Source organism: Ursus arctos, unplaced genomic scaffold (genome assembly GCF_023065955.2).
Source record: "Ursus arctos isolate Adak ecotype North America unplaced genomic scaffold, UrsArc2.0 scaffold_14, whole genome shotgun sequence".
Classification (NCBI taxonomy): Eukaryota; Metazoa; Chordata; class Mammalia; order Carnivora; family Ursidae; genus Ursus; species Ursus arctos.
This window is the reverse complement of record NW_026622808.1, coordinates 70,898,463-70,917,425: the sequence shown is the minus strand read 5'-3', so window position 1 is coordinate 70,917,425 and position 18,963 is coordinate 70,898,463. Positions and strand designations below refer to the sequence as shown.

Genomic DNA, 18,963 nt, shown 5'->3' with positions numbered 1-18,963 from the left:
TTACTTCCCTGCACGAGCACTGAGCCAGCCCTCTGGGCTCTCAGATCTTGGGTGGGAGCAGGCCTTGAGGCCTTATCCCACAGAGGTCCTGAGAGGCTCCAGGGCCATGGGTGTCCCAGGCAGGGGGACACTGCCGTGATGCAGTATCCCTTGGTGGAGGCCTGCTGTGACCCCACCCGTTTCTGCAGGGGTTTCCTTAACCTTCCACCCAGTCCTGTGCGGCTGGCACTTCTGCTTCAGGCTTGTATATTGTACCTGAGTAAGCTGGAACTCGGTCATCCAACTAATTACAGCTGGGGTGGGTTCAGCTGCAGGTGTGCTAGCTCCAGGTTGCTTGCCCTGGTTAGCCAAGCCCCTCAGCCGAACTGTAACCTTGAGGGAGGGTCCTCAGCCATATGCACTGGCTGTTCTATTTGTTCCCTATCAGAGTGAGGGAGAAGCTCTAGGGTTCTGGGGTTCTGATACTGCTCACCTTTCGGATCCCTGACCCCTGAAGCAGGGAGTTTGCCTCGCAAAGGGCATGAAGAAGGGCGTTCTGGCATCCCTGCCTCTGGGAGCTCACATGTGAGTTGGTGGCATGGTCTGGTGCCAGGCGTGAGGACTCTGTGGCCAGGGAACAGCTCTGGCCCTTCCAGGCTGTGTGGCCTTGAGCAGTACAGCTCTGTGGTCAGGCCCTGCACCTGCTGGGGCTCAAACCCCAGTTCCTCCCTTGTAGCTGTGAGCTGGGATAGTCACTTGGCCCCTCCATTTCTTCACCTATGGGGGCATCATATAACACTCCTGCCCGCCTTTTAGAGGTATTGTGAGGGTCAAGTGAGGAAGTCTGTGGGAAGCACTTGGACCAGCACTTGGCATATAGTAAGCACTCAGTAAATGCGAGTGCTGGTCTTCTGTGAAATGACTAGCAGCTACCCACCTTGAAGTCTTCTGGTGAAAATTAAACACTTCAGGGTACGTAAGTGGTCTAGCATAGCATAGGTTTTCAACTCATTGTTGCTGCTGCTCGAATGGTCAGTGTCTCTGTGAACAGAACCCCCTTGGTTTCTCCCCACAGCTCAGCCCAGCTGCTGCCCGGTAACGTGCGCTTTGTTCTCTTCCAACTAGGCCAAGGAGCTGGAGAGCCGCGAGTCAGAGCTGAGCCGCCGTGACACCTTCTATAAGGAGCAGCTGGGGCGCATTGAGAGGAAGGTAAGGCTCCTGTCGGCTGCCTTGGGGAGCCAGGTGCTGAAGCCCCTGACCGGAGTCCACCGCCGCTGTGGGGGAGAAAGGAGCCTGCACTCCCAATTCTCCATTCGCGCCAGCAGCCGGTCCCCCTGTGGACCTGCCCTCCTATGCCTGGCAAGCACCACATCCCACCCTTCCCACAAGTTGTATTCACAGAGATAATTGGTTTTTAATTGGCCCGCTTTTTGTGAATGCGGCTGGCTGTGCTATAGTTCAGTTTTAGAAAAAATTCACTTTCACCACAGGGCGGTGCTGAGACCTAGCCTACCTTTCTGACTTTAGTTAAGCGGCATTGGATAAAAAATAATAGTAACGTGAAGTCGTGCTGTACAAATATATTAGAGTTGTCTTATTGATTTTCTCCTGGGAGTCAGGGAGGTCTAAGTGCACCACGGCTACACACTCCCTGCTTTTCTAGGGATAAGCCTTTGGAATGAATGAGATTCAAAGACATAGCATCAGTCCTTTATTTTTATTTTATTTTATTTTTTTTGTTAACGCCTACAACGACTCTTGAAAATTCATTTGGTAACTTGCTTACTTTTGGGGGGGGCTTAATTTGTTGATCATGACAGATTTTTCAAAGAAACGGCTTAAAACATGGAAGGAGGTGGTTGGGAGATTCAAAAAAATTGTTCTTCCTCCTGCCTGAGACGGCATGCCAGGCAACCTGAGCCATCAGCTTATTGCAGGCAGATCTTCGCGAATCGTTTGTCACGCTTTGGAGCTTTGAAATTGACAGTTTGCCTGAGGGGCTTGATTTCCATAGGGGTTTTCTCCTGTGGCATGGCACATTGGAAGCTGACGGAAACGTGGATTTCTGAATTTCCAGGCCGTGGGGACAGGAGGGACACTGCTCCTTGCTCCGGGGACACTCCTGTCCACCTCCTGCAGGGTGTTCAGGGGACAGCCAGAATTGTCATGTGAACAGCAAGCACCGCCCGCCGGTGGTAGCGTCGTTCAGAAGGCCGGCAGGGCACCCCGAGCCACTTACAGAGGTGGTCCTTAACAAGGAGAGGGTTCCTGGGATGGCCTCCTGCCCAGGTTTGACTGTAGCTGTAATGACAAGGATTGTGATTTGAGATCCTGGAAAAGGGTAAAAACATTCCACCAGCCATAGCTCTAATTATCACAGTTGCCCATATGTTCATGAGCACAGATTTTTTTGTGTTGTTATGTGTGCAATTCTGCGGTCTCCTGCTGCGCTCCTCTTGCATTTCCCTCTCTGGGTTTGGCTCCTAGAAGCATGTGTGCGTGTGTCTGCTTGGGGTGAAGGGCAGTAGCTTTACAGAGTTTTTTGGTCTCAAATCTATTTTCCCCTTGTCACTCTCCTTTCTCATCCCCACAGTAGTTCTCCTCCTTCAGCCCAGTTCTCTGCTTTGCTGAAGGAAAGGAGATTCTCCTGGATGAGCCCTTCTTCTCATCTGTTCTTCCCCCCTCATCCTACAGGGAAGCCCAAACTCCTTACATATGCAGATGTGGGCCTTTTCTAAAGTGAGGTTTTCCTACATGATTGTGAAGTTATTGAATGCTTCCAGAAGGAGGTGCAAAAACATGATCACCTGCCTGACTCTTAAATACTGGCATTTTGCTGATGATAATATACAGAAGGAAAGCACCTCCAATATCCTGGGAACTAGAGATTGGTGAGGGAGACTGGGGGGTGGGGTGAGGGGTGGAAGGGGCACTGGAGATGGGGGAGCAAAGAGGCACCATCCTAAGGCTTAATTGTACCAGTCTTGAGAAAGGTTTTCCATCTTCTCTGTGGATAATTTTATTCCCGTAATGGCTGGGAAGATGAAGAACACGGCATCCGACAATCTTTTTTATTAGCTGTTGCTTTTATATAATTCTGCTTTCATTTGTTGAATACTCTCAGACCTTGACATTTTCAGCTTCTGTACACACAGCTTAAGGGCCTCCCAATCAGCAGGCTCCTTTCTTTTCTTTTTTTTCCCATTTCCTCTTAAGTTTAGAAATTGATGGTGGAAACCTGTTCAGGGGGAAACTTGGAACAGCTGCTGAATCATCCTCGACCACCCAAAATATTGGAGCGTGGTCAGGGGCCAGAGAAGGTTGGGATGGGGGCACACGGGCCTGGGCTTGTGGGGGGTGCCATGCTGTGTCCACTGGCCTCTCAGCTGGAACCCTGCTGCCCTTTCGCCTGTAGGACACTGTTTTCGAGTGCTGGCCCGTTGTGATTGGCAGGTAGGGAAATCCTGTGCAGAATCCAGACTCATTTTCAAGGGGGAGGAGACATCTTGACCCCTTTGTACTGCAGTATTTATTCCCTAGATGATTATTCTTGAGTGTGGAAATCATATTTTGTAGGGCTCCTATGCTTTATAATCTTTCTGAGTAATTGTTCCTCACGCCCACACTGCAAGATCTAAGTGAGGAGTGTTTTCCTTTCATCACAGAGAGCAGTGAGCTGCTGGGGATGCCGGGGCCCGGTGGGGGTCTTACAGCACCTGGGAGCAAACCCCAGACATTGTGTTCACAGCAAGCTGTGAAGCAGGGGCAGCATGTGATCACGGTGGCCCCAGGCCCACATGCGGCCCTGAGCCACTGCCCTCTGCGTCCTCACGCCTCACAGTGGCCCCGGACCCACGTGCAGCTCTGCACCACTGCCCTCTGCGGCCACACTGTGCCTCCTCATGTCTCAGTTTCTTCATCTATAAAATGGAGATGCAGATGCCTTCCTCAGGGTATCGATGGGGACATTCGAGGAGGTAATGTCTGAAAGGTGTTGGCATGTGCCAGTGCCTAGCAAGAGCTGGCTCCTCTCTCTAGTGTGCAGTGGTTATTGGCAATTCTCTTTCAAGCCCTAACACTTCAGCTTTGGATTAATGGATGAATGTGTGCACACGTGCACAGATGTAGGCCTGCTGAGATGGATTTTATCATCACTGGGCGGCTGCTCTCTAGGATGCAGAAGTCTCCTCTCCAGGCTTCACTGGGCTTTTCTCGAATGCCTGCCATGGTGTCCATCTGTCATTGAGGATGCAGAGGGGTAGAAGAGGGCTCTTTGCAAAGCAGTTATGGAGACCATGTGTTGCCCACAACTGGGTGTTTCTCACCTGCCTGACAGTGTTAGAGAACAGGGCCATTTTCCATTTCTGTATGTTGGACCTAGGGTCCAGGAAGGTGAAACTCTCTACCACCTTGACTGTGAGAGGTGTGGCTGCTGAACCTCTTGCCAGCTTAACTGGCCTCCCAGAGCCTTTGTTGAGCTGCCCTCTGTGGTTTCCTGTAGGAAACAGAAGACCTGGGAGTGGACTTCACCCGCAGTCCCCTGGATTCAGTTACCTCGGGGCTAGGGTGACTTGTGTCTTGTCAGAACCAGCAACGTCTACCATCTTCAGTTGGAAGCCCGGGTGCTGGTGGCTCTGAACCCAACAGCCATGGAGCTGACCACTCTGGCTGGCCAAGAGTATGTCTTCTGCCCTCAGCCACGGGGCCAAGTCGGGGAGGGGGTGGGGAATGAGCCAGTGATGGAGTCCTAGTTCAGCCTCAATAATTTACCAGCCTTCTGACTCTGAGCAAGTTGTTGAAGTTCCAAAGCCTCAGCTTTCTTATCTTTGAAATGAGAATTTGAAGACTAACCCGCCAGTTGTTCGGAGGGTGAGTGGTCATTTGTGTATGAATATCTGATATAGAAGTATTAGGTTCTCTTTCATGTCATTTCCATCCTTTTCCCCCTTCTTTAATAAATGCATAGCCATTCACTAACTCCATATTCGTTTAATTCTGCTCAGTGCCCAGAGATGGTTCCGACAGTTGTGGTTCCTACCTCAGGGAATTGACAGCACAGTTTGGGAGGGGAGGGAGATGTGAGGAATAGGACCCCAGGTGGGAGGATGCCTGAGGGCCGGCTTCCTGCCACCAGACCTGCCAGCCCTGTAAAAATGGTCTCACTTTTTCCAAACTCAGCAACTAACTGCAAAGTGGGGAGGGCATTTTGGGGATCTAGCTTCACACACTGGAGAAAGGGAGAACCTGAGAAATATGTGGGTTTTTCCTCGATCTCAGGCTCTTTCCCCCAGAATGTAAATCTCTGTTCCTGCACCCGTTGGGTGCACATACCATCCCAACATTGATATGTGAACAGTCAGCCCTTTCCCCGTTTTTTTCTCTTTGCTTCTACTCCGGCTTTCTTTTTTTAAGGAACAACTGTCATGTGATCCTGCCAAGCCTGCCGCTTTCTCAGTGACAACACTAAACAGCCCCCTGCCTGGTGTCCCTGGGGGTGTCAGTCGGAGTCTATTCGGGAAAACAGGAGCTGCTCTAGGGCGCAGAGGAAGAGGAGTTAAATACAGAGGGTTCTGCTTTACAAGAGAAGGTGGCCCACTGGTCGGGAACATGTGGACAGGGCCCAGTCTCACACATGTCAAGGAAATGCAGTCACAGCCATAAGGCGACACCATTACATACTCAGTAGAATGGTTAACAAGGGAGCGATGGACACCACCAGGTGCAAGCAAGGCCGTGGTTAACCCAAGCCCTCACACGCTGCTGTCAGGGAGCTAAATTGGCCAAGCTACTGTAGAAAACTGTTAGCCGTTGTCTGTTAAAGCTGAACACAGGCATGTCCTATGACTGGGCAGTTCTGTGCCCAACAGAAATGTGTCCATAGGTTCACCGAGAAACCAAACAAAAACTGTAGAGTGTTCATTGCAGAATCATTCACAATCACTCCCAAGCTGTCAACGGGGGAATAGATAAATCATGGTAGTTGTCACAGTGGAGGCCCGGACGAGCATGAGAATGAACAGGCTGTGGCCACAGGCAGCGATGGTGGTGACTGTCCCCAACAGGACTCTAAGCGGAAGGGCCAGACAGAGAAGAGTACATGCACGTCGGATGGACATATGACAGGAAGTTCAAACAGCGGAACTAACCTGTGGTGTTAGAAAGTGGGATAACGGGTACCTTTGGGGGAGTAATGAGGAAGAGGATATGTAGGGGTAGGGAAAGGTGTGGGGTAGGGTAAAGCTCCCTTTCCTGATGTGGGTGGTAGTTCCACAGGTGGGTTTGGTGCTGAGAATCCATCAAGCTGTGCTGGGAGGTGTTGCACTTTTCTGTTAGCATGTTCTACTTAATACAAAGTCGGAAGCAGCTGAGGAAGGCAGGCCTGCCTTTAGGCACCAGCCGTATCACCTGCCACCCCCTCTCCGCACTTCCCTAGGCCCCGTGCCCCGCGTGTGTTCTAGCACTTGACACGCTACTGTGTGGCTGCTGGCATCTGTGACTGTTTCCCCTTCCAGACTGTGAAGGCCTGGAAGCTCAAAGCCCTCGCTGGTCTGATTCATCAGGGGTGATTCATCACTAAGGGCTGGCTGGGGATGCAGTGTCTGGCATAGAATAGGTGCCCAGTAGATGTTTGCAAGAATAAAGAAAGGAAAGTGTGTATGCGCAAGCAGGAAACAGTGATGCAGTGGGGGTTCCGGGAGAGGGAGGAAGGCTTCTTGGTGGAAGCTGTGTTTGAAGAATGAGCAGGATGGAGCAGGCAGCCCACAGGGCAGGACGTGAAGAAGGTGAGGCTTCAGGACAGAGACCCCAGCCCAGGTACTCCCACGTGACTGTTGGCAGTGGGTGGGGAAGCTGTAAAAATTGATTGGGGTCACATCACGAAGGACCCGGATGACTGGCTAAGAAGTGTAGCCTTCCTTTAGGATAACGTTGGGCGTTCTTGAAGAGCTGTCAGCTGGAGAAAGAGTTGGACTTGAATGTCCAGAAGAATAATGGTGCCATTAAGAGAAAGAGAAAAATTCAGGTGAGCCATGACACTTGCGGAAGGTCGTGAGTTTAATTTCAGACCTTCACATATGAGGTGGAGATGGCCGGCAGATGATTGAGAGTGTCAGACATGGAGTTCTGTGTCCCACAAGATGACAGCCACCACGATGTTATGAGCATCTGCTATGTGCCAGGCTCTTATACATAAATTATCGCTAATCCTTGCAGCAACCCTGCAAGGTAGATTATATTACACATTTTACAAATGAAGAAACTGAGAATCAGGTTAAATGAGCTGCCAGAAGCCATGCAGCTGATGGATGAAGTCAGAGCTCTGAAGTCTCTGCTCTTCCCACCATGCCACACTGCCTCCCAAATCAGCTCGGGAAGAAAAGTTGGAGAGAAGGTGGTCAACAGTGCCAAATGCTGCAGGCCAGGGAGGGCTAGAGGAGAGGCCTCTTGATTGCGCTTTGAAGGACATGTCAGTTGTGTTGAGAGAGCCCTTCCAGTATTGCCGTGGAGACTGAAGCTGGGTTACTTGTGGAGTTAGGGCTGCAGTGAGTGTGGGAAGTAGAGGAAACAGGTATAGACCGTTCTCTCAAGAAGTTTCATCAAAGAAAGAACATTGGTGGTTTAAGAGGGAGTGACTTGATCATATTTACGGGAGGAGGAGAATTCATAATGTGTCCCTGAGGGGTCCGGTGGAAGCCAGGTCCCCAAGGGGGTCAGAGGGCATGCAATGGGAAGGGCTGCCTTTACCCCAGAGGAGTCGCCCTCTGGCTCTGGAGGTGGAGTGACTTCCAGCCCCATGATGAGTGAGCAGTGTGTCTTGTTGGAAGAACTGCTGACCCCCAAGTGCTCTCAGTGGCCAGCAGGCATTTCTCTTGTGTGTGGGGAGGCTTCCTTTGTGTCAGCGTCTGCTCAGCGACTGCACCAGAGATGCAGAGAGGGTCTCACCACTTAGGCTGCAAGACTGCAGCATGGCAAGTATTCCCAGTGTGACATGCCTGCGGAGAGAAGCTGCCAGAGCACTGGGAATTCAGAGGAGGGAACAGATAACAGTGACCTAAAAGCAATGCAGCAGGAAATTGGCCATGTGGGGAAGGAGCCCACCCCTGATCATTGTGAGGAGCAGTTCTGTACCCGACAGCTCTGAGCCCAAGGGACTTTGGACGATTGTTGAGTCCAGAAGTTCTTCCTCAGGTGGCTAAAGAAGGACACCTACACACCTGTTACCCAACTAGTACCACTTTTTCGTAATGGTACCAGCATAAAAATGGCCACTTTGTGTGTTCTCAACAGTGTACTGGAAGTGGTAAGTGAAAGAACATACTACTTAGAGATTTAGGACAGCCTTTCTTAGCAAAAATGGGCTTTTTATACCTGTGCTGGTGGGACCCGGGTCTTTTGTTGGGGAAACAAAGAAATTGAGAACCATTGATCCAATCCAATTATTTTCACAGATAAGAAAAGGGCCCCAAGGCAGCTAAATGGTTTGAGAATCACTTGGTGTGGCTGCAAGTGCTCGGTTTTTAGATCTGGAGGGACCTGGGTTTGAATTACAACTTCACCACCTGCTGGCTTTATGGGCAAGATCAAGTCACTTAAGCCCTGGAGGCTTGGGAGTCTTCATCTTTACAATGGGGACAGTAGTAATTACATTTTCAAGATAATAAAGGACGTGACATAGAACCTAGTCCGCTGTAATACATCGTGGTATAAACGGTACCTGCCATTACTGTTACCAGCCAGATCTAATAATATAACTGCGGTTGCTCCCATTGTCCCCAGAGGTCACACGGCTAATTAACGATATAACCAGGACTCTCATTTCTTGCAGCTGTGTCCGTGAGTCTTACAGTTTTTCTGCCATAGAGAGTAAGGGTTAATCCCAGGCTCCGGAGGTAGGTACTTTTAAATCTTGGGTTCTGCCACCACCACTGCCTCCTCCACCACCTCCACTACCCCTGCCTCCTGGTCCCACATTCCCTACGTCTACTCTGTATGTTACTTCTGTTATGTTTGCTAAAGGTCTGTTCCTTTACCTCAGTCTCATCTTCACAGAAATTCTCTTTTATCTCACAGTAACCCGTGAGGTGAGGAGGGAGCAGACACTACCCCCTCTGTTGTGCACATGGAGAGACTGTGGCTTTCCTGGGCCTTGTGGCCGGGCTTTGCTGGGATAGATGTCTGCGCCAGGGGCCCTGCTGAACGGGCTGCATGACTCCTCTTTGCTACGAACAGTGCCTAAGTTATGTCACTTAGGTTTGGTGGGGGTGTGGAGGGGAGTAGTGTTCATCGTAGATGAAAATGAGAATGCTCAGAGAGGTTAGGGGACGGCACAAGGCTCACAGCCATTCAACTCCAGGTCTGAGATTTAAACAGGTCTTTGAATCCACATCTATAAAACAGGAATAGTTCTCATTCTAGGGTAGTTTTGAGAGTTAAAGGAATTGATAGAGTATTGTTAACAAACTCTCTTTCTGTCTCTGAGGCTGGTTTTCTTAGTGCTCAGTAGCTGACATTTGCTGAGTATTTCCCATGTGCAAAGCACTGGCCAGACACCACACCTGAACTGCCTCCTTTGGCCTGCACAATGACCCAGTGAGCTGAGTGATAAAATGACAGCTGATCTTATTTGAATCCTTGCTGTCATAGTGCCAGGTGTGTCCCAAGTGCATCACGTGTTCTCATTCATCGTTCCTGTAAGGCAGTCCCACAAGAGAGGGAACTGCTACTATCCCCATTGTATAGGTAAAGAAATAGGCTTTGAAATGGGCAGCAGTTGTCACGTGACTGATCATAGCAGCCGGTTCGCTGTCCGCGGGCCCAGGCAGGCTAAATGCAGGGATCAGTTGTTCGTCAGTCAGCTGCCCCGGTCAGCTGCTCAGAGTACTGTTTGAAACTGTATTAAAACAGGGTGCCTGGGTGGCTCAGTCGGTTAAGTGTCTGCCTTTGGCTCGGGTCATGATTCTGGGGTCCTGGGATCGAGTCCCACATCGAGTCCTACATTGGGCTCCCTGCTCAGCAGGGAGTCTGTTTCTCCCTCCACCTCTCCCCTTTGCTCGTGATCTCTCTCGCACATGCGCTCTCCCTCTCAAATAAATAAACAAAATCTTAAAAAGAAACTGTATTAAAATGATCTACGATGGGGACGCCTGGGTGGCTCAGTTGGTTAAACTTCCAACTCTTGGTTTTGGCTCAGGTCACGATCTCAGGGTTGGAAGATCCAGCCCCATGGCAGGCTCTGTGCTCAGCGGGGATTCTTTCCTCTTCCCTCTCCCTCTGCCCCCTGCTAATGTTCACACACACACTCTCTCTCTTTCTCTCTCTCTCTCAAATAAATAAATACAATCTTTAAAATAAATCTGTGATAGAATTTACAGTAAGCAGAACAGTAGAATAGTATAATGAACCTCTCTGTCCCTGTTCCCCAAACTTAACAATTTTGCCACATTTGCTCATATTTATTTCTTTTTTCTCCTTTGTTTTTTGCTTTGAAGCAAATCCCAGTGACCATGACATTTCCCTCTACATACTTAGGTATGTGTCTCTGAAAAATACAGACATTGTCTTACATAACTACAATATTGTTATCTCGCCTCAGGGAATTAACATTGATTTCCCTGATTTCCTCAGAATTACCCTTTCGCAGTGTTTCTGTTTGTGCTTGTTTGTTGCTGCTGTAAGTCAGGATTCACTGGAATTGCCACGTTACAATTGGTTCTTAGCTTTTAGGTCTTTTGTCACTCAGAACAGACCCTACCCCTTTTTTTATGCCAGCAACTTGTTGCAAGAACTCCATAGGTTCTATTCCCATCTTTCTCCTTCATGGTGTGGAACCTGGCCCAGAGAAGGGAAGAGCCAACTGCATACCTCATTATGAGGTGAAATGATCATGTGGGGAGAAGGGCTAACCTCAGTGGTTAAGTCACTGTTCACGGCCGCGGATTTATGTCACTCCCTCCATTACGGTTGCTAGGGTCCTTTTCGGCTCGGGCTCCATCAGTGTCTCCTCTGGAAGTGGTTTCTGCCCTGTTTCTGGCAGCAGCTGCATTAACATGCAGCACTTCCTGCGCCGTGGCTATTGTCTGTTGGTTTTCCCCCAGCGCATTTAGTGTCCTAAATAGGTCCTTATGGCTTGAAGAGCCAGAAGTGCCTGTCCATCATGTATGAAGGTTACCACCTATCCCAGCTGGAAAAGACCCAGTTAAACAAATAATTCTCATTAAATAGGCACTCTGTGGCCTCTCCCTTTCCTTTCCTTCTTGGCTCTTCCCTTCCCAGCGTCGATCAGCTCGATTGGACCGGGTGAATTCCTTTGGGCCTTTCCTTCAGCCCTTGGCCATGGTGGTGGTGGGATGCTGCAGACAGAATTTGAGGTTACCCTTTGGTCTCTCCCTCCTGGTGCCCTGCCATCCCACCACCCTGGTGACCAAGTCCTGTCCTGGTTACTGAGCTAATAGCTAGCTCCTGTTCTTCCTTTGTCCTCCTGCCACAATGGTGCCCCCTTGCAAATCTCTCTCGTGAGCTGAAACCATCTTCTCCCCACTGTTGTCCTTTTTACCAGATCCTCCATCTATGATCTGGTATCTCCTTGTTGCAGGAGGGACCATTTCTAAAGCCCATCAACGACTCCCTGATGCATTCAGAAGAAAGCTGGGATTCCTAAGCCTGCAGGGCTTTGTGGTCTAGGCCTTGGCTGCATGTCCACCTGGCATGCTCTCTGGCCATGTGGCCTTTCTCCTGACATTAGGATCACCTTAGAGGCCTTATTTGACCACTTCCTGCTGCTCCTTCTGTGCAGGGCTGCCACCTAACTCACTGTTTTGTCCCCAGAGCAAACTCAGTGCCTGAGAGACAGAGATGCCTGACATGGTGGCTCAGCAGTCAGGACAGATGACAGCCCACAGCAGTCAGCAGCACTTTGGGCTTAGGTGCATGGAAGTAGGTGGAGGTGGTTCTTGGAGTATGATTGCATGTTGCATGGTGCCGGCAGGGGAGCCAGACCTCTCTGTTATAAAAACCCTACCTTGGTGCTTGGCATCACGGAATCATGGGAATTACCCAGTTGTCTGCTTGGAGCTTATCGAGCTGTGGGGCATTTTGCTCACCCTCCCTCCCTCTCCCTCTTTTCTTTTCTTTTCTTTTTTCTTTTCTTTTCTTTTCTTTTCTTTTCTTTTCTTTTCTTCCTTCCTTCGAGAGAGAGAGAGAGAGAGTAGGGGGTAAGAGGCAGAGAGAGAGAGAGAGAGAATCTTAACCAGGCTCCACACCCAGCGCAGAGCCCAACGCAGGGCTCAATCTCATGACCCTGAGATCATGACCTGAGCTGAAACCAAGGGTTGGATGCTTAACCCACTGAGCTTATACTTATTTCTTAAGTAGCACCTGTTCACAGTAGTAAAACCAAAAATTTCAGATAAGCCCAAAGAATAAAATCAAATTTGCCAATTCAGACCCCCTACCTAGAGGGGTAACCATTGTTAGCATCTTGGTGGCACTGCCCAAACCCGTTTCTGTTATGGTAATATTGGCCATGTTATAATACAGCTGACCCTTGAATAATATGGGTTTGAACTGCATGGGCCCCTTAATAAACAGATTTTCTCCTATACAGTATGGTAAAGGTATTTTCTTTATGCTTTTCTCAACAAGATTTTCTTTTCTCTAGCTTACTTTATTGTGAGCATATAATGCATGTATCATACAAAATATGTGTCAATCGACTGTCTGTGTTATCGGTGTGGCTTCTGGTCAACAGTAGGCTCTAGTAGTTAAGTTTTTGGGTAGTGGAAAATTATATACGGATTTTCGACTCTGTGGAGGAGGGGGTCATCACTACCATAACCCCCGCATGGTTTAGGGGTCAACTGTATTTGCAAAAATGGGAACATAACCATGATGCTCTTTGGTAACAGTTTTGAAACTCAGTGTATTATGAACCATTTTTCCACATCAAATCTGTTTCTACACTTAATTAGCTGTGTACTGTTCCTTGTTATGAATACGCCATAATCTACTCTTCCCTATCACTGCATTGTTACGTTGCTCTAGGCTTTTCCTATTAGAAAAAAATAAAAAAGGAAGCTTATCCTCATAAGCTGCCTGAATTCAGCTTTTTTCTTAGGAAAAAAAAATTTAGAATTGCAGGTGCTGAGCCACAGACTGTCCATCCTTCAGGCTTGGGGCCAGACCGCCGTGCAGCGGGGGTAGTAAAGTGCACGCTTCTTTTCGCAGTATGTGATGGCACCAGCCTCCCTTCCTTCAGCAACATGGGCTGTTTTCCTTTTTCTTTTTAAAATTAATTACAAATGTAATGCGTGTTTGCAAGAAGTTAAAGCACTATGAAAGCATGCAAAGCGTGGCCCCAACTCTCCAGCAGGAACACTGGTAAATGATGTGCTTCCAGCCATCCCCTGCGACTGTCAGCCTTATTTCCGTGACGAACACAGACATGGTTTGTTTTTTACGGTTGGGGTCATGGTTTATTCTTTACTAACTTGCTTCTTGCATCTAACAAGACATCTTAGACAATTTTGCACATCACTTCTCTTTGTCCATCAGGTCTACCTTGTTCCTTTAATGACTACACGGTGGGGATCGGCAGTATTTATTTCACCATCTTCCTGTTCATGGACATTTAGGGTTCTTCAGTCTTTCACAATTAATTTTAATGGAGACGTCCACATTTCTCTTTAGAATTATATACCAACAAAATGGTTTGAGAGTCCTCTCCCCATACCTATACCATCACAGCCTTTTATCAGCCTAAAACTTTTGCGTTTCTCTAATTATTAATATGGCTGAACATCTTCTCATAAGTTTGTTGGCCTCTTATATTTCTTCTTTTGAGAACTGCCTCTTCATATGATTTTTTGATTTTCCTATTAGGTGGTAAACGTAAAGCTCTCCCTTCCCCATTTTCATTGGTTTTTAAGTTGGTTAATTTGTTCGGCAAAAATTGGTCTTTGAATTTGTACTTTTTTATTACTAATTAAGTGATCGTGTTCATTGCTTTACGAAGGCATGTTTATGTACTGTAATCACTGTCACTTCTCCTGCCTGGAGGGACTCTTCCCTGACGTGAGTGTTTTCCTGTTGTCTCCCCAGCTGCTGATTCGTCAGGCCCTGACCGGACACCGCAGGTTGGGAAAGCGTGGGATTGGGGTTCACCCTGGGTCTGACTGCTTACCTCAGCTCTTGCTAACTGTGCGACCTTAGGCAAATGGGTTAACTTCCTCACTCTTCAGGGATTAATAAGCTCAGCCTCATTGGATTGTTGCTGAGGTCTGGGTGAGACGGCGCGTGACCATGCCTGTCACAGCCCGTGTGAATGTTAGCTATGCCCCCTCCTCGGACAGGCTGTGCTGTTAGTGGACCACTGTGGTTGTGCATCACGTTGGAGTCAGTGCAGGTGTCCTGCCTGTAACTGCCACCCGCTGGCTCTGTTCACACCCTCCAGAGTAACAGCTGTCACAGAGCCAGACAGGACAAGCCTGTGTGCTGTGCCAGAGAGGTGACGACTAGCCTCCCTCCTGTCCTTCCCCCATAAAACCATCACCCCGGTTCTCCCAGGCTTTCCTCACAGGGGGGCAATCTAACTGTTCTCCTTTTGGTAGGTTTTAGCTTGTCCCTGTCCCTGCGGTCCCTAGAACTGAAGCCAGCATGCGAGGGCGAAAGGGATGGGGGTGGGATGGGGCTGTTCCGTCACCCCCACACACCCTCCCGAGGGGATAGATCCCCTGGCAGCACTGCCTGGGCTGCCTTTGGCTGTCTCGCTTGGGCTCAGCTCCTTTGGGCTTTGTGTGTGCTGCTGGGCTGTGTGTGCACTGCCTTGTTCTGTGCGCGTATGGCTGCTGGATTTGGACCCTGTCCTTGTTAATTTTCATCTCATTGGAGTGGACAGGGCCGTTCTTAGCTTTCGAGATGTGTTTGTTTGAGATGTGTTTGGATCTTGTTACCCATCCAGCATATTGGCTCTCCCTCTGAACTTCATATCATTAGCAGATTTGGTCAGTATGCTGCCACTCCTTCCTTTAAGTCATGGATAATGATGCTGAGTCAGAAGGAAAATGCCACACTCTGTGGTCAACCATCTGTCCTCACTCTCCACACTTTGCAGAATAAGAGTGCTGCTCCAGGTCCCTTCTGCTGTTTGGTCCTCCCACAGGTGCAGCATGGGGCAGAATCTCATTGAGCAGAGTCCACTCTGTGCAGTGTCCCCATCACTGTAGGCAACATCCCCATTACTCTGGACCATATGTCCCTACACTCTAGATAGTGACCCCATCACTCTGCGCAGTGTCCCGACCACTCTGGGCAGCGTCTCCATCACTCTGCGCAGTGTCCCCACCACTCTGGGCAGTGTTTCCATCACTCTAGGCAGTGTCTCCGTCACTCTGGGCGGTGTCCCCATCACTCTGGGCAGTGTCTCCATCACTCTAGGCAGTGTCTCCGTCACTCTGGGCGGTGTCCCCATCACTCTGGGCAGTGTCCCCATCACTGTAGACAGTATCCCCATCACTCTAGGCAGTGAACCCATCACTCTGGGCGGTGTCCCCACACTCTGGGCAGTGTCTCTATCACTCTGGACAGTGAGTATTTCCATCACTGTAGGCAGTGTCCCCATCACTGTAGGCAGTGTCCCCATCACTGTAGACAGTGTCTCCATCACCCTGGGCGGTATCCCCATCACTCTGGGCAGTGAGTATCTCCATCACGGTAGGCAGTGTCCCCATTACTCTGAGTGGTGTCTCCATCATTCTAGGCAGTGAAATGACTTTATGACAAGAGCATGGAAGTGTGTCTGGATGCCTACTTTCCCACCAGCCTGGGCTTCCTTCTGGTGGCTGTCACTTCCATTTCTGAGTACTTAGACCATAGAATTCTCTCAGGGATCTGTGTCTAGCTCACCAGTCTGTAGTTTTCAAAAATCCACCTTTTCTCCCCTTTGCTAAATTGGACATTGTCTCATCTTGGGCATCTTCTCATTTTCTCTGAGTTCTTGAGATTGCCAGCAACGAGCATGTCTCTTCTGTAAGTTAATTCAGAGCTGAGATGTGATTCATCTGAATCAGGAGATTTGAATTCATTTAGTGTGACTAGATGTTCTCTCACAATCTCGTCTCCGTCTCGCGTTTCAATTCCCTCATATCAGTGTTTGATTCACCCTTTTCAGTCTGAAGATTGTTCTCCTTGATAGAAAATGGGAGTTTATAGTTCTTTCTCTCCGTCATCTGTTAACCGAACACCTTTCACCCCAATATGGGCCTATCCCTTCTTGTTCCTATCGCTCCTGATCCAATTTTAAAAGCCCTTTTTTTGTCCTTAGCATTTTCCAAATGGCTCAGCTTGCCTGGGCCTCAGCTTTTCTGACCCTGTTCTTATAGGCTGGGCCGTTCCTTAGTGTTCCCAGTGGGTCCTGCACCCTCCCTGCCCTGCGAGATGTGGTGACCCCATAGATCAGGGGCTCCCAGTGCTCCTGCTCCCAGAGGCATATGGCAGAAACCCCCTCGTACTCTTCCACTCCCTGTTCTCTCTCCCCAGGAAATCTGACATGCCTCTCGAGGGAGTCACAAGTGGGGGCGTGTCATGATCTTTATGTGCATTGGGCCTGAGGACAGCTCTCTATCCCTTTTCCCCTTATTGAGATCGTGTGTGATGTATTTTTTAGAAATGAGTTTTCAAAGGCTCCTAGTCCCCTTTAGCTTCCTCTTCTCATTGAGCAGTGGTTTTTGACAGGGATGATTCTGCCCTCCAGAGGACATTTGGTGATGTCTAGACCTACTGCCTGTCATGACGGGGATGGTGCGATTGGCATTAGTGGGTAGAGGTCAGGGATACTGCTAATCCTCCTACAGTGCCCAGGACGGCCCCACAACAAGGAATTACTGGCACAAACACGTTAATAGTACTGAGGTGGGAGACCCCATTGTAGAGCAACATTGTGGGCCTCATTGTCACCCAAGGTACTTGTTCAAAACAACAGATTTCCCCTGGGGAGTCCTAGACCAGGTGGGGCCGCCTAGTACAGGTCGGGTGGCCACGCAGGGGATTCTAACATGGGTGCTTCGTAGACCACCATTTGGGAAGCACTGTTTTAGCATCTTGGGTAAGAGTCTGGAATTCATTAGAATCTCTCTTCCAGTGTGAGGACCCCAGGCACTCCCATGTTTAGACCTTCCCTTTCCTGAACTGGTAGGAACTCTGAGATCATACAGTGCCTTCTCCCTGGGGCTAGACTTAGATCCAGCCCCTTGTTTCTTTGGAGAGCTCAGGTCTTCTTCCGTATCTTCGAAAGCCTAGGGCCAAATGAGACAGCCCTCAAGTGGATAACAATTATGGATGCTACCCCATCACCACTGATTCTTTCCCTGGGTTGTAGTCCATTTGAGGAGGGGTGCTGCTTATTTCCCACTCAGTCCTCACCTTGGTTCTTCCCTCCTTCATTCTAAAGTCATGTCTTACTTACCATGTTTGTCAGGTTAGGCATGTAGTTTTTTTTTTTTTTTTTTTTTTTTTTTTGGGTTTTTGGGACAGGGTCTGCCATCCCTCTCCTTCTGGGCAGGAGTGATGGAAGTCTATCATCCTGGGGCAGCTCCTCTTGCTGCTAACCTGGACACAGCCAGTCATAAATTGCCACGGCCATATGAGCACGTCTGTGTACCTCCACTAGCCGTTTCCCTGCACGTGGAACACTGTGGGTCACAAAACGTTTTAGGCTGCAGCGTGTTTAGGCTCCCCAAGCCCTATCCTGTCCTTCAGGTGAGAAACCATGCCGGAGCTGGTACAAGGCCACAGCACTGCTTGCTCTTCCTGTGTCGCCTGAATAAGACCTGGTGATTGCTCAAGTGCATTAAGTACAAGGTTTGTCTTTTTCCCTTTCTCTCCCTGCCTTGCTGCATCTGTTCGTTCTTTCAAGTCCATTTTTCACTGCATGCCTCACTGCTATCACCAGTGGTGTTGGCAGAGTGAGTGCTGAGGATGGAAGACTTCATTGTCTGAGGTCAGAGAGACCTCCTATGCACTCAGTTCCTGTCCTGACTATAGCTATTGATTTGGGGTGTGAGATGCCAGTTCAGCTGAGCACTGGTTCAGGTTGGTCAGCCAGAGGAACCTAATCTGCAGGGCTGGGTCTGGCTGGAGCGCAGCGATAAGACTTCAGTTGTCCATGCTGTTTTGCTGGCTCTGCACTCCCTGGCAGCCATCACCACTGACCGGGTGGGTTGGCTTCTCCCAGAGAGCCGTGGCCTCGCTGCTCTCCTGCACCAGCTTTACGGGTGCCGTCCATAGCTCTTTGCCGAGTGTCTAAGAACCAGGCCCTTCCCCAGAGGCTTTATAGGTGGATGCAGTCATTCCCGTTGGACTGGTGAGGATTCCAGACCTGGGGGACTATAAGTAGTTTGTACAAAACCACACAGCCTCATAAATGGTGAAAGTGGGATTTACACTTAGGGATGGCTGATTCCAGAATCTTTATTCTGGCCTCCGCTGTTCAAGCTGTGATTTGTTTATCTTTTTAAAGGGTATGAAGAGGGGCACCTGGGTGGCTCAATGGCTCAATCGGTTAAGTGTCTGCCTTCAACTCATGATCCCAGGGTCCTGGGATTGAGTCCCACATTGGGCTCCCTGCTCAGCGGGGAGCCTGCTTCTCTCTCTCCCTCTCCCACTCCCCCTGCTTGTGCTTGCTCTCTCTCTTTTTCTCTCTGTGTCAAAAAAATAGATGAAGTATTGCATGGTGCACTGGGTGTTATACGCAACTAGTGAATCATCGAACTTTACATCAAAAACCAGGGATGTACTGTATGGTGACTAACATAATATAATAAAAAAATATTATTATTAAAAAAATTCAAAAAAAGAATGTCTAAATTACAATGGTGTGGAAGAGAGAGCAAGTGCATTGGAGACTGACAGGGTTGAATTTGAATTCTGGCTTTGTTATTTCTTAATTGCATAAATGTATAAAAAGTATGTTATGTCTCTAAGTTTCTATTGAAT

General features: G+C 49.1%; 1 protein-coding gene across 4 annotated transcripts in view; it reads left to right on the top strand.

Annotated features, from left to right (window-relative positions):
• Positions 1-18,963, top strand: part of CHCHD6 (coiled-coil-helix-coiled-coil-helix domain containing 6) — a 238,113-nt gene that overhangs the window by 125,922 nt on the left and 93,228 nt on the right. For 3 of the 4 annotated variants that reach the window (XM_057311986.1, XM_026501503.4, XM_044385114.3), the window contains exon 5: positions 1,105-1,188. In XM_057311986.1, the coding sequence (XP_057167969.1) occupies positions 1,105-1,188 (84 nt within the window). Of the gene's footprint in view, positions 1-1,104; positions 1,189-14,073; positions 17,399-18,963 lie in introns of those variants that run through there. The other variant, XM_057311987.1, reaches the window with a different exon arrangement.